General features: G+C 39.8%; 1 protein-coding gene across 4 annotated transcripts; it reads right to left on the minus strand.

The window, feature by feature from the left end:
• Window positions 1-667: 667 nt before the first annotated feature.
• LOC121618626 (tryptophan 5-hydroxylase 1-like) lies at window positions 668-11,656 on the minus strand. 4 transcript variants are annotated; one of them, XM_041954359.1, is made up of 11 exons: window positions 11,563-11,656; window positions 7,133-7,290; window positions 6,789-6,972; window positions 6,456-6,556; window positions 6,245-6,312; window positions 3,440-3,636; window positions 3,061-3,196; window positions 2,766-2,892; window positions 2,115-2,210; window positions 1,399-1,532; window positions 668-830 (listed from the first exon to the last, which is right to left on the minus strand). In XM_041954359.1, the coding sequence occupies exons 1-11, from the start codon at window positions 11,654-11,656 to the stop codon at window positions 668-670; spliced, it is 1,458 nt and encodes a 485-aa protein (XP_041810293.1). The 4 variants fall into 4 exon arrangements, with proteins under 4 accessions (XP_041810293.1, XP_041810377.1, XP_041810211.1 ...); XM_041954443.1 differs by having other exon boundaries at window positions 7,133-7,279; window positions 11,561-11,656; XM_041954277.1 differs by having other exon boundaries at window positions 7,133-7,287; window positions 11,560-11,656.
• Between the last annotated feature and the right edge of the window lie 3,783 nt (window positions 11,657-15,439).

Raw genomic sequence — 15,439 nt, forward strand, 5'->3', positions numbered from 1 at the left:
ATAAATTTCACTTTCTGGTGTGACGGGGTACTTATGCCACATTCATGCCATGTTAAATGTATGGTAGAACAGGGAAAGATTTCCATGTTTACGACGTCATCAAATAACAGAGTTGGTCGTGTGAGTATAAAAAATACAGTAATTTGCATTGATGTTTGACATGGCACTGTATCTTAAGCAACACTTAACTGGAGGCGATTTGGGTGTCAGGTACTATACTTCTGTATTAAGCTCTAAGAAAATCCTGAAATCCTGGATCTTTCAGAAAAATCTGTTTTTCCAGTCATAATTGTTGTAATTATGTGAATTGGTGACTTCAGTAAACTGTCAGCACAGCTCCATCCAAATCATGTCCCAACCCTCTTGCCACATCAAGCCTAACGTGAGGCCAGGTGCACTCTGCAGCTGTCCACAACACTGACAGGCCTGTCACATAAAGGAGGCACGAAGCACTGTGTGATTAGAACTCTACAGCTCAGCCCAGCCACCATCTTTATCCAGAGCAGCATCCTCGTCTGCCTGACACCTTCCCCTCCTCCAACCCCCGTCCAACCTCACACATTCGCACCCTTTCATATACGGGCCATCCAGCTAACTAATCCTCACCCAAACCTTTCCAACTCCAGCTAGCCTCTACTAACCCCCCTGAAAGCCCCCCCACAGAATCTCAAGCATTGAGACGGTAAAGGGCGTCTTCTACAATGTCCAGCTCATGCCGGATGTCTTTCACCATGCGATTGATACTGCTGGTGTCCTTCAGGATGTCCACACTCTGGGTGTAGGGGTTGTAGCGTACTGTGAATGGACGCTGAATGGTTTTGGCAAACTCCCTGCAGACACAGCAAAGCCATTAATATCAATAAATATATCGTATCAACATACTTAAACAACATTGTGTGTTACCTGCTTGAACAAATCATTATTACAGCAAAGGTGCTAACTGATCACTCTAGCTATGATATAGTAGATGCTCTTAATAAAGAAATAGTTTGACTGAGGAATCCACTTGTTTCCAAAGGTGAGACGAGAAGATTGTTACCACTCTCATGTTAAGTTAAATTAGGACTTAGAATGAAAGCAGGGAGATTAGCCGAGTTTAGCATAAAGACGAAAACCAGGGGGAAACAGCTCACCTGTACATGGTGTAAGGAGTACAGTAACTTCCTGGAGCTGCTTCCCCCTGCTTCCAGTCGTTACGCTGAGATAAGATGCTCACCTCCTCTTTATCGTAATATACTTTGTGCATGTACACAAGAGTAATATCGATCCTCTCATGCATCTCTTAAAAAGAAAGCAAATAATATTTCCCAACAAAGACGCTGTAAAAACTTGCTAGAGAATGGATGATAGCTCCATAATGAAGGAAGGACTGCATTTACCGAGCAACATTCCACTGACCTCATTTTGTTCTTGGCTTCCTCAAAACTCTCGGATACAAAGTAAACTTGTTGGAATGTAGTTATTTTACACTCCTGATCACAGGTCACCATGGGGTCAAATGGGAGGATACGGGCCTTGCCGGACAAAGCATGCTGACAGAAGAGAGCGACAGAATGTGGTGAGATTTTTAGTCATTAGACACATTTACATGTTGGGAGAATTCATCGGCTTGGTCAAGTAACATGCTCTCTGCATGTGAATGCTATAACTGGGTCACGGTAACCTGGATTAGCACACACACACACACACACACACACACACACACACACACACACACACACACACAAAACAGGAAAAATGTTTTGTCTTTCATTAAAAATCCTCATAAGTGGTGGTAAAAGAGTGCTAAGAGTTTCCCTTAACACAGCAGTAACCCAGTCAGAATGGGTTCATTTAAGTCATGATCATCAGAATGTACAAATAGTTTTTCTATATTTACAGTCAGTGGCTTTGTTGTAGCACAGGAACTATAATATGACAAGATAATGTTTCTCTCTGATTCGAAATCTGATGACATTCATAAAGGGCCACATTCTTACCAAACTTTGTTGAAATCTTTAAAATTTTTGAATCATAGTTAAAAAAAATGAGACTTTAAGACAGTTTCTCATAGGGTTTCACAGACTATAAGCAAGAGGTGCACGATATAAACTAGACAGATGGTCATTTGTCACCTTGAGCTCACTGATGGAGGAGAGGAGTCCAGCACCATAGGCCCTGAGCCTGCCATCCTGCTTACACAGACCAAACTCCACTGTGAAGAAATAACACTGGAACAAAACAGGTTGGAGCTTAGAAATCATCCCATCCAGTTGTGTGTGTGTGTGCATATGGTAGGGATGTCCCTGTTTGTCTGCTCTCTTTATTCTTAATACACTAACTACTATCAGTGTGCTCTGTTGATTTATGGGTGGTTTATGGTGTTACACTACCTTAACTAATCAGAAATGCAAAGCATTTTCTATTGCTCAAAACTTTAAGGCCTGGTCACATCAACATTAAAATGAAACATTTTGTGGCAAAATCGCTTCTGTCCAATGGAATAAAGTAACCAGTAGATTCATTTGTGTGGGCAAAGTAAACCAAAAAATCAGTTTTGATACACAAATCTGTCTTGCAATCTGACAGCTGACTGAACAGTGTTGCATTTTATAAGGGATGAAAAATGAAACCTAGGAGGCACACAAGCAGTCAAAATGTGAACATGTAGAAGACAAAGAAGAAGAATGAGCAAAAACATATCCACCTCTTTAGTTTTAGTCATAGTGTCTGTATATGTGTGTGTGTGTGTGTGTGTGTGTGTGTGTGTGTGTTTTTTTTCTCACTGTGGCCAGTTTCTGTACAGCATCATCTGAAGCTCCCAGTGATGCTAAACCAATCTCTTGTGAGAACTGGGCGAAGCTGGGCTCAGCAAGCAGAGGAACGTGACCGAGCAGCTCATGGCATGTGTCTCTGCATCAAACACACGCACATGCGCGCACACACACACACACACACACACACATTTGAAAAGGTAAGCACAGCTATTGCTTCATTAAAGAGTTCATAGTCAAAGTCTAGTATGACTGTAGAAGTCATACTAGACTGTGTGTGTGTGTGTGTGTGTGTGTTTGTACTCACGGTTCAGGTGTATACAAAGGCTCAGAGCTGTGGCGGACATACTGAGTGCAGTGGAATACTCTGAAGGCCAGGCCTGCCAGAAAGTCTCTGGGGGAAAGGTACCCTGCTACTGGCCGAATGATGAAGCCTGAGCGCTCTATTCACACACACAGACACACACACACACACACACACACACACAGACACACACTTTTAAGATTGTAAGTTTTGGGTAAAAAAAAAAAACGATATGCCACTTCTCACACAATCAACTTGAATCTGTTTTCTGAGGGAGAAGCTGAGGATTAAAGCTTTGCTTTAAGCACTCACACATTGCTCTATCACAGTATTTGCTGAGACACTCAACATTAGCAAAGCTGGCTCAGGTTTGAACAGTTACCCTTGAGGAAGTGTGAGACGTCCTCCAGCTGGGGGATGTTGCCTTCGCTGTAGTTACAGTATTTGGTCAGCAGGGGGAGGTTCTTCAGATACTCCTTGCAGGCATGGCTGTGGTACAGCTTGTTGAGCTCCCTGTAAACCACGCCCCAGGTACGCACCTCCTCTGTTGTGAAGTCTATGCGAAGAATAGGATCGCCGCTGAACAACAGAAAGAGGGAGAAAAGGCCTTAACACCGGGAGGATGAAAACAATGAAATCAATGCACACTTATACACAAAACAACGAAATAGGTAGTTTATACACTGACAGACTTCCTTTTACAAAAACAAATGGACTGCAGCTTTCAAAAGTACTCCACTGATGCTGAACTGCTGCTGAGAGCACACCTGTGGAGGATCCTCATCTGTAGTTTATATAAATTGAGAACAATGAAAATCTAAATTAAATTTTTTTCCTTTGGCAAGTGTCCATGGCATAAGCTGGATATGTCCTTCGAGATGTTCATAATCAGGAATTAGTGGTGCATCGGACGGCTCTGGCCTCCCTGTCGTCCATTAATTCCTATTACGGCTACCTCTTCAGACATTATCCCTTACTTACTTATTAAAATAATAAGTAAGTAAATAAGTATATCTTCATCCTTCATCCTTCATCCAGTGACAGCCGTGGTGGTTGTGGGAAGAAATGTTTTTAATTATATAAAACTTAAATAGATTTGCTCTTTGAAAAAAAAGCACTTTCCCCTTCAAATTTTATCTTTTCCATTTTCCATGAGGTGTTTGCCATTTCAAATTTGACACTTGGCTTTGCAGGCTGTATGTAAATTGGGAGGTGTGGCTTAAAGGCTGGAGGGAGGGTTTGGGCAGCTGGGGCGCAGAGTCACTTTATGGACAGTAGGGGGAGCTGACTGCTAAAGACCACAGTGAGCTTGGAAGAACAGTATGCCTGCAACCCCTAAAATGTACCGCACCCGTACTCTGCCATCCACTTTGGCTGCTAGCAATGTGAAAACCAGAGCTAACCACCTTTCAGAGACACACTGAGGCAGATGCTGAGAGAAAGGATTATTTCATCTATTCCCACTTTTATTCAAATACAAATAATTGTGCTGTTTTATGGTTCCAAAGACAGCAGAACAAATGACTGACTCTACATAACATAACTGAATGACCTGACTGTAATAGTAGTTCATAAAAACCTGTGTAAAGTCTGTTAATCTGTTCTGGTTAAGGTAAGATTGTGCTTTATTGATCTCCTGGAGAAAATTCAGGTGCCACAGCAGCAATAACAGGGAGCACAGAAATGTACAGGTAAAAAACAGGCAAAATACAATAAGCAAAATAAAGCAAGGTAATTATAGATCATATAAAATATATGAGAACAAAACAAAATAAAATACAAGACTTAAATGAAGTGTCAGTGAGTCTGAGTGGCCCTGCTGATTCTACTTGCTCTGTTTTCATTGCAGTGTACTCGTTAACAGTCAGCTCCCCCTGCTGTTCATAAGGTGCCGCTGCACCCCAGCTATTTAGAACCCTCCCTCCAGCCTTTGGGCCATGCCTCCTCATTTCCATGTAGTCTGGAAAGCCAAATGTCATTGCAAGGTAGCAATGCCTAATAGAGAATGGAAAAGATGGAATTCAAAATGGCTAATGTCCAAAAGCTTTAAGCCATTTAAAGTTCTCCATTTCACTTTTTAAGTTTCTTTTGATGTGTCCCTTTTCTTATTTGCATCATCATTTTCATTTTCACCTTTGCAATTTAAGCTTTCACTTTGAGGATTTCCATTTGGGCTTTGATTTTTAAAATGCATTTTTTTCATTGTCACTCATGGTCTCTTGGGCTTAAGTACTCCGGCAACTGCTTGTTGATGTTAAAGGGAAGGAAATCCCACCACAGCTTCTCTTTCAGACTACAAAGATAATCAGTCTGGGACATGAGGCATCAATTTATCATGCAATGATTTTCCAGCAGACATTAACTGTCTGTTAATTGGACAGCAGATTTGAACATTGATGTTATGTAGAAAGGGTAGCATCATATGTGATGACATCATGGGGGTAAGGCACATCACAATTAGATTAGTTAAATTTATGATTCTCAGTCACTGTTATTGCACCCCTGCACACTGTTTATGCTTAAAGGTACAGTGTGCAAGACATGGCCAGAATTTCAGTTTAAAACATTCAAAAAAATCTAACTTACATTATCAACATAACATGAGGAAGTTACAGTCCTGACATTATGTCTACTGTCTACTATCTACTGAAGTAGACAATAATATGAAATAATATTAGCAAACAGTCCAGACTGCAGCAGATATGAGTTGTGATGTTTCCCCCATGTTTTGTACAGTACCTTTACTGCTGTTGGTTGGTGACTACTGATTAATGTGAGCTAAAATAACCCCCGGGTACAGTGCTATCCTGGCAGACACAACATTTAAGGAAATTATATGAATGCCTGAAAGTTACTCCCTCATATTGACATGGTCTCTTCCAGCCCCCCTGTACACTCACAGCTTCCAGGCAGGTACACGCTGCATTTTTACTGGGAGATCTGTTTACTTTATTTACCCATTTTACAGTTGTCCGACAACTTAATATCCACAGAAACACTGAAAATGATGTTACTTAGATAGCAGAAAATGCTTTTATTTACAAAAACAACCCCCCAAATATTGACTATTATCAACTGTTAATGTTAGTGATCCCCTCCAAAATAAGATGATGCATCTAAATCAACTTTATACATCAAAGCAAAAGAAACAATATCAAATCACAGTGGAAGAAACAGTGGAACTTACTGTTTGTAGCTCATCGCCAAATCAGCAAAGTATTTTCTTCTTTTACGGTAAATGTTGTCCTTAAATCCCTGCAAACACAGTACACTCACTTTCTCCGTTTACATTTTCAGAAATGTGTGTTATAAAAGTAAAGATGTGAAAGACGTCTTTCTAGCGTTTTAGACAAGAAGCATCAGAGCAAGTCTGTAACATCTGTGTCTGTCCTACATACCGGATGATCTGCATCTAATTCAGAGCCATACATCAAAACCCTGTTCACACACAAATCCAAATCAGAGATCTTCTTAGGGAACCAGGGCACACCAGCCAGATCTGAAATACAATTCAGGTTCAACTCGGTGATTCTAAAGAAGCTTTTGCTGTAATCATGATTTAACAATTACAAAACAGCCTGATGAATTATGTCTGAAACATATACACTATTAATGTTGGGGCTTGTTTACAGGCTGAGATTATAGAATTTACTGCTATGTATCTTTTTAAGCATGAGTGGAGAAATTCTCTCATCCCACACCAGTTTAGTTAAAAGTAAAATATTACCTACCATCATCAGGTTGAGTGGAGTTATCAGGTGACGTAATCTCGATGATATCAGTGTGTTTCCTTAGCAACTGAGTCAGCTCTTTGAGCTGCTCGTGGTCAGTGTCACAGTCTACAAAGATCTCAAAGTCTGAATCCCTTCGTTTGGACTTGCGAGACTCGATGTGAACGAGGTTGACATGTTTATCCTGCACATGCATAATGTGCAAGATGGTCAGAACATAAGGGAACAAACAAATCAAACGCAACATCCAGATTATTTCAATAAAAAACATTCAGCAGCTTCTGGAATTAATTTAAAGATGCCAAAGCATGCATATTACATACAGCAGGAAATGAAACACCCACCTGAAAAAGCTTCAGCGCCTTGACAAGACCGCCGACTTCATTTTTCAGTGAGAATATGATGGTTGCGATGCCTTTTTCAGACCTGCTGGGTCTTCCAGTGGAGATGCTCCTGTTGTCCTGGTCCTCATCAATTTTACTGAATGTAACCTTATTCATTTAGGGGGGAAAATATACATATTGTATGCATCAGTTCATTTTCTTCAATGCTTATTGACCTGCAAACCCACTAAGCAGCAAAGTAAACATACTGTAAATGTATGCTGGCCAAGAGAATCGAGGTTTGACTTAAACATGCATTAACTGATTTTTTAATCAATATTAACAATGCCAATACATATCAAATCAGATCGAATATCGTGATAGCATCGAATCAGAGATAAACATGTAATCCCAGCCCTAATAAACTGATGTGGTGATCACACTTAATGCTCTGAGAACAGTAAAAGTGTTTCAGAGATTGAGGGACAGAATAATCTGTATGGTGGCATTAACTCTTTTTGTATGTATAATGCAGACTACAAATTCATTTGATTAGGTTTTGTCTGATAATTGCTAATTACTTTTATACATGAATGCATTTGTGGAAAGTAAAAAATATATATATATTTTAAAATGGTCAGGACAATTTCACTTTACCCTGTTAACTCCTTAGTAACTGTTCATAATGGCGATGCGGAGCTCGATCATGCTAAGATGAACTCAAAGAGTTTGCAGGTGTCCTAAATACTGGAAGTCAACTACATGACATCAGCAAGCATCTGAAGTTCCCACTTGTCCTGAACGAAGCATGGGTAATGTACTGGGGTACTAGATGTCCAAACCTGCCTATTGGGATCTGTGGGTCCTCTGACCAATCAGAGCAGACTTGGGATTTTTCCAGAGGCGTGCCTTAAAGAGACAACAGCTATATTTGACTGTTTCAGAGAAAGGGTGAATAGAGCTGCTGCAGCAATGGACAGTGCAAGAGAAATAATGTGTTTGTTGAACATTATAGCATGTAAACCTTTTCTAGTGGCCCAGCAAAATAAAATCATGAACCAGTAAATATGCATAGTCCCCTGAGCCTGCCCACTACCCTATGGTACAGGATTCTAATGAAAAAATAGGCTGGTGCGAAAGGAATTTGTTCAGCTGCTAACTGTTTATTTGTCCTGAAGTCTTCCTCATTACCTTTCTACTAGCACCCCTATCAGCCTGACTTATCATATACTTTATAAATACTTTAAATACTATGTGAAACCACTTTCGTTACCAACAGCTCCTTCCCAATTGTAACAATTGCTGTAGTCGCTGGAAATTATTTAAGCTGCAAGTATACTTTTCCTGCTAGGAAAATGTTCATTTCAGAGTTTAGGCCTTCATCTGTGAAACTGGCTGAGTCCACTAACACTACTATCCACCTTCAGTTATATTGCCTGTAACTTATTTTAAAATGAAAAATAATAATTGGCTGTCTGAGTTTAGGGTCATAGCCTTGTTGAAGTGATTGGCAGACCTTGCTTTTTTAGTTGATCTCACTGGCCACCTGAATGTGTTGAGCAAATGCGTGGAAGGAAAAGATGGGATGGTGTCAGGTTCATGTGTATGCACACATGAAATAATTAGTTGTGAAGATTTTGAGAGGCAAATCAATGATGGCAGCCTTCCAAACCTCGCTCATGAGTCAGTCTAATCAATCTATGAATTGAATCAAAGTAATGCTGAGCCCTCTCCCAGCTGAAAGTGACAAAGGTTACTTCTCTAAATTGTAGAGTTTCAATATCTAATAATAATAATTCTGCTGTCTCTATAAATGACTTTACTTACAATTGTAAGGGTGCCAGGTGGAGCAACAGATGGCGTGACTATGTGGCCTGTACAGGTGACAAAGTGACACAAAAATCCCCATTTCTTGTAAGCTATATTACCATTTTAAAGCATAACCTGAATTAAAGTTTCCCCAATTGTCGCTATGGAAACTTTCTATTCTGATCAACGTACTTCCCTCTTTCAGAGCCATCTGTGTCTGCCGAACTTCCTTTAAACCCTCCATCACTTCCCATTTTACTCATAACCCCCACTCTTAGATTAGAGGTTAAAGGTTAAACATTAGATTTGCTTGAAAATCAATGTTTATGTAACTATTTTACTTGACTTCCTTAAACATTAATCATTTATGATTACGTCTAGTTTTTAGTTGAACTCAATAACAGAAGAAATCAGACAAATCGACATTAGTGACTACCTGGGGAAGCATTTAGATGCACATTTTTTTCAGGAGAAGGTGGAGACCAAACCAGAGCTAAACTGGGGATGAATATTGGACTTATATTTGCCAGATGGCCAGAAATGCATTGCATGAAAGAATGAATATTCATGTCTGCTGAATGTGTAAATAGACAACTGTTTGTGAACACGTGACTAATGCAACTTTTTAAAGATGATGGCATGTATGGTGTGTGTACAGCTTGTTTTTGTTCTTCGTAAGTGGCTAAAAAGTCAACCAGTTAAGTGTAAGCCCAGTAATTAGTAAAAGTTGTGATGAGCTGTATAGCAAATATTTACTAATGTTGTGTTAATAATGTGCTGTTTTCAACCTCTAGCAGCACTTTGAAGTAGTATTTTATGAGTGGGTTCCTGTTTTTTTTTTTTTTTTAAATCTGGTGCAAGCATAAAGAGATGCACGTTCCTGCCGATGGTTTTTACAGTCTGTCCTCACCAGACCGATGCATATTTACTTTAACTGTTTTACTGACTTCTATTGGCCGTTGTAATTATCACAGGAGCAAAGATGGACGTCAGAGACGAAAGAGATAGAAAGTCTGCATATGGATAGATCAAACAGGCATAGGTCTTTCACTCAGGAGACCACCGTTCATGTCTCGTTTGAGACAGAAGTCAACACCATTTTAAGTTTCGTCACATACGTAACAGTAATGAGCATATTTTAACCCAGGATCTCTTCCTAACCAAGCAGTTTTGGTGTCTGAAACTAAGCAAACTGCGAGCATTTCACTAACAACATAGCAAAACCATGATGTTCTCCAAACCCTGAGGTGAGGATGAAGGTCAGGTACAACCTGCTGCTGGTATTCTCCAACTGTGATGCATGTCATTTTGGAGTTATTGGCAATGGACCTATTCAGCTGTTTAGGTATGAGGACGTGTTTCTTTTACACTACTCCACTGATCAATAGGTGGCAGTAACACGTCAAGATATGTTGTCATGCACCAGCAAAGGGAAGAAGAAAGCTAGACAGTAAACATCAATGAAAAGAATGCTGGACTTAACCATACTGTTAAAACTCCACTTTATAAATGTATTATGAGGATTGAAATGCATTCAACACATTTGTTAGACCTCAGAGATACAGACTATGCGCTGATCGATATGTTTTTTCAGAGCCAATACTGAGTAAAAATGAACATCTTGAAATGATGATGAAGGAAACTGCTAAACGTTTCATCTTATTTTGGTCAAAATTACATTGGACTACATGTTTTCATAGCTCATGCATCCATATCTGCTCTGGAAATGACTTGTCCTGTGTTCTCCTGTGAGAATAAAATCAGAAACCAATAGCGATGTGATGTGATAGTTTTGGTTTCACGATGGCATTCCCTAGTTTTGCATTAATTCAGTGGAATAGATTCCAGTTAGGTGCACGTATATGGAGGGCTTATTTTGATACAGCCAACCAAATATTACATGAAGCAGTAATGTCAGCATTTCATCATATGCAGAGCTGACAGCCACAGTGAGCCAGACAGCAGCCCGATAAACAAGAGCCACAGATCAGAGAGCCACGACAACCCACATTTGCTGTCCTAAGTGTCCTTCTTACTATGTCTAACTTACAAACATGAAGACACATCTTGTGCTGGACCTTGATGAACGAGCACACTGCTGACATTAGTTTGCAGGTTGGATAACTAACTGCTCAGCTGCAGCACATTAAACAGCATGTAAACATGCTTGTCTGCAAATGTAACTTTGGTCTGGGTAGATGCTGGTGGGGTCCTCACTCGTCATTCTCACTAACAACAGGCTGTCTGCCAATGATATGTGGACTGCAGTGTCAATCAAACAGGACAGACACGCCCCGCCAGCCAGCTGAGATAAAAAAAAAGAGCATGTTTTTCTTTCTTCTAATAACACAAAACTATGAACATTTAAAACACGTTTTTTTTGTTACTGTGAAAAGGGATGACCGTGATTTCAGTTGGACTTTAAATGATGTTTTGCTAAGCTTAAATATAAATAATATAAATAATTTTGCAGCTTTAATGGGCCACAACAGATCCAAGTCTGGTCTTGGCGCTCAAACAACTTTGCAATGAAGAGGTTACGTCAAGGTAACATCAACTTAAAGGTGCAACTAAAGCCAGCCTGTTCTTTGAGGTGAGGCTTTTCAAAGAAACACAGAACACATCATAAGTGCTACTTACTTCATGGTTGAGCTGTTTCTCCTCATACGCACAGTTTACCGAGTCAAAAGACCTTCCTCTGCGTGGCCCCTGTTCATTGGACTTCTTGCCGTACATGCCTGTCTCTAGATCAGTGGAAGACATGGATTATATTATTATTGTTGTTGCTGTCTGTGCTGCACTGGCTACAGCTAAGCAGGAAACTAGATGGCAGTGAGTCCTCTGAAAGGAAGACAGCCTCTCAGCGATAACAGTCTTTGAGATCAGCTACAGTAAGAGTTGCCATCTGTACTGTCGCCCAGAGCAAAGTGCGGTGGTATTTATGAAGCTGCAGTGGAGGGGAGGGGGCACGGAGAGAGAGAACATTTCTTTCAGCAGGAGGGAGATGATTAACGCCATCATGATTAACATCATGGCTGACACATCACATGGCCTGGTACTTCATACAGTACCACAGAAGAGGCACCAGAATACTGTAACTGATTCACAAGTGGCCATGAAGGACTCATTCAGTTATTTGGAGGGAGTTACAGACTTGAGAACTTCAGAAAGTGGCAAACTCTCAACACTGTTATCAAAATCAATCTTCCTAAAGGAATATGCTGAAGACGCTATGGAAAGATCACAGGTGCACAAGGACTTGTTGAGATAAGACCAAGAAGGAGCTGGGGAGCCGGCCTGACAAGAGAGTTTCAAGCAGATTTGCTTACAGATAAAGTCAGTCCACTGAGTGCTGCCATTGAAATGCATTGATTTTGATGGAAAGTTGGTGTTGTAGATGCTTGTGTGAGCAATCTTTTAATGAGGCCTGAGCTCCACAGCCTGCGAGGCTAATCACTATGGATGTCAGAAGAGGTGTCACCTGCCTTTTCAGAGGAAAACAGGCTTTTCTTTTTCATATAATCTTGCTGGTTTATTTGAAAGTGATGTATTAAATATTCTATTTATAATATCTTTATATTTTAGCAATCTAGCAGCCTGAAAGTTGTTTTTTTTATCAATGGCTTAAAAATGATCTATAAAGTATTAGTGATTCACAAACCGTTGATGATGTAACCATTAGTTACAGCTTTTGAACCCTTTATAAAGGATGCCTTATTAGACAGTTGCTCCAGTACTTTTCATGTGTGGCATGATTTCAGGCTGCTGTTTATTAATTCCAGTCTCCATATGAACCAGGCTGGGAGGCTGAGAGACCAAACCTTGCTACCTCTTGATCAGTTATAATCACACTGAAAGCAGTATTGTCATGTTGCAGGCGGAGGATTATTGTACAGTATTGTGATATTGTGCTGCATTGGCAATGCTGGTCAGCTCCTTATACAGAGCTGAATTAATGGTAAAACAAATAATGCATTTCAAACTGTACTTTGTTTTTCTATTGTCTTTGCACCAGCAAGATAGCTCTATAACTGCTTTAGTGGGTGACTCATTAATGTACTAAAGACTGCATGGTGCGTTAATGATGTTGCTGTTGTGAGCAACCAGCCTGTTTACAAGCTCTTACCATCAGTAGCAACATTAAGGGTGAAGCTAATGAGGCTCCCCCTATTGGAAAAACAGACTAATGAGTGAATCAGACATTTACACAGAATAGCTTCAGGTTTGTGGCTGCTTTCATCTTTTGTCTATGTCAGAGGTGCTCATAACTTGCATTGTTTTAAGTTTGCACATCTTGTCTCATATTGATCATTTTGAGCTAAATGAAATAGAAAGCTGATTCCCTATTGAGAGAAATGAAGCCATGTGCATGCTCAATGCATTCCCAGCAGGATCAGAACTCCGCTTGTTCACATGACTAAGACGGGGGAAATGGCTCAGTGATTTTCTCTCACGCGATGAATGTGGCTTTCTGATGCTGGTTCTGAGGAAGCACAGGAATGACGTATGTTCTGCATCACTGGCAGAGGGGGTAGGCCACACAAACTCGACTGGTTTAATAGTCACAGTATGTGTCACAGATGCATTTTGCTCAAAGTCAAACTGAACAAGTCAGTACATATATGTATTGATTGATTGTTTGTTTTGACATCTATGGCACTTATTTGATCAATCATCAAAAAGATTAAAGAGATTTATTTTTTCTTTATTTTCCTGCATTTTGCTTTACTACTGCAAGCTAGCATAGATGTACGCTATGTCCGAAATCATTAGTCATTCACTTCTATCTACTCACTGTCTAGGCCTCACTGACATCGAGCGATTTGGTGGTGCACACAGTAAACAGTAAGCAGAATTACCTTTCCCTCAGTTTTATCTATGAAGTGTTTGTGTTGTGAAATGTGCTGTGACAACTTTGTAGTTTCCATTTCCATCCGTTTGATTTGTGCATGATAGAAGTCTTTGTGAGCCTTCTCCTCCCCATACAAACACCATGTGGGTGTCCTGTTTTCCTGAGCAGATGCACTGGGACATTCAGATTGGAAGCAGGGAATACCAGCTCAGAACTATGGACTTCCAACTTGCAATGGATTGCAGCATTAATAGTGAGATCAGCGGCAAAAACGAAAAAAAAACATACTGCATTCACATGCTCCTTGGATCATCCCATTTCCTGAGTTAAGTCGTTCTGTGTGTGTTCAGAAGCTTTAAGTCATAGTATTCAAATAACATGGATGCTACAACGAAGATGTCTTGTATTTGAACTTACAGCGGTTACAGCCTAATACCAAATTACAGTACATGTGAGCAAAATATTTATATGCAATATGTCAATATATAAAAAGTTTCTTACCATCATTTTTGTCCACCATTTTTCTGCATATATGATGTCAAAGATTTTCACCAACTTTTCAAGTTCTTGTTCTGATTTGAGGGGGTGTTCGTGTGAATTTAAAGCCTAACCCTATTTTGAGAAAATCACAAAAAGGAAATGTGAAAAGTGAATGTTTCCATCCGCTACATGTCTGCGATTATTAGGAGTCGGTTCATCAGGATAAATATTAGGTGGCAGTAATTCTCTAGTCAGAAAACCATCAGCCGTAATTATAAGAGCAGCAGTCAAACATCAGATGGTGAAAATAAATGTAGAAAATAATGGAAATATGACATTTCTGTTTGTTTCCTATCAGATCAGCAATGAGGGCATGTTTTAATCTTAAGTTAAAGTTGTTTTCGAAGTCAGAACTTATTTGAAGATGGTGTTTCCATCTCCCATCAAGTGCATTAGCTCTTAACCACCTCAAGCCAGCGTGAAAACATTTCCAAAATTGAGTTTTTTTCTAATTTTGATGTTTCCATCATTCATCATTCATCCATCTTTTCTTTTTTGCAGAAAAATATGGTCGTGGAAACACGTGGCTATAGATTTTTCTCGCATATGTCATTTCATGACACTTTGTCATCACTTTGAATATCTTTATTTACCGCATGAAAAACCATCTAGGTATTGTGTGCTGAACTACCAGGTTCCTGCAACCAGACATCCACCTCTCCAAACCCACAGTAGCCCACAGTAAACCACAGTTCACGATGCATTATGGGATACTGCACATTGTAAGTACTTCAGTTCATGCGAGCCAGTGAGGTATCTACGTTTCTATATTATGGTAGGCAAGTTAGTAACAATGATCAGCAGCTGCTGCCCACGCCCAGCCAGAGGCCTGAATGTTAGATGTTGTTTCCACAAACATCTCAATGACAGTTTTATCCTCTTTTTATACACTGGAAAACAATAACTGAACAATAGATCTAATGTCATCATAGTTTATATTTACTTTACTTTACACAAAAAAGAGGAAAATTCATATTCAAAGTAATGTTTAGTTTTCAGGTGATTGCTTGTTAAATACTAAATTGTGGTTTATTCTTGCAGTGATGCCACTGTATTGTTGTTTGGTGTGATCCAGGAATTTAGTGGAGCAGAAGGAATAATCCTTGAATGCAACACCATTTAGACTA

The sequence above is a fragment of the Chelmon rostratus genome, chromosome 1, assembly GCF_017976325.1.
Source record: "Chelmon rostratus isolate fCheRos1 chromosome 1, fCheRos1.pri, whole genome shotgun sequence".
Classification (NCBI taxonomy): domain Eukaryota; kingdom Metazoa; phylum Chordata; class Actinopteri; order Chaetodontiformes; family Chaetodontidae; genus Chelmon; species Chelmon rostratus.

What these genes read in the sequence shown, in the direction of transcription:
- LOC121618626 (XM_041954193.1), bottom strand. Translation starts at nt 11,656, where the DNA reads ATGTACGGCAAGAAGTCCAATGAACAGGGGCCACGCAGAGGAAGGTCT. An exon ending in AAGTAAGTAGCACTTATGAT is followed by an intron (nt 7,280 to 11,542) that starts GTGTTCTGTGTT and finishes TAAATGAATAAG; the next exon opens with GTTACATTCAGTAAAATTGA. An exon ending in CGTCTCACACTTCCTCAAGG is followed by an intron (nt 3,197 to 3,439) that starts GTAACTGTTCAA and finishes GTGTGTGAATAG; the next exon opens with AGCGCTCAGGCTTCATCATT.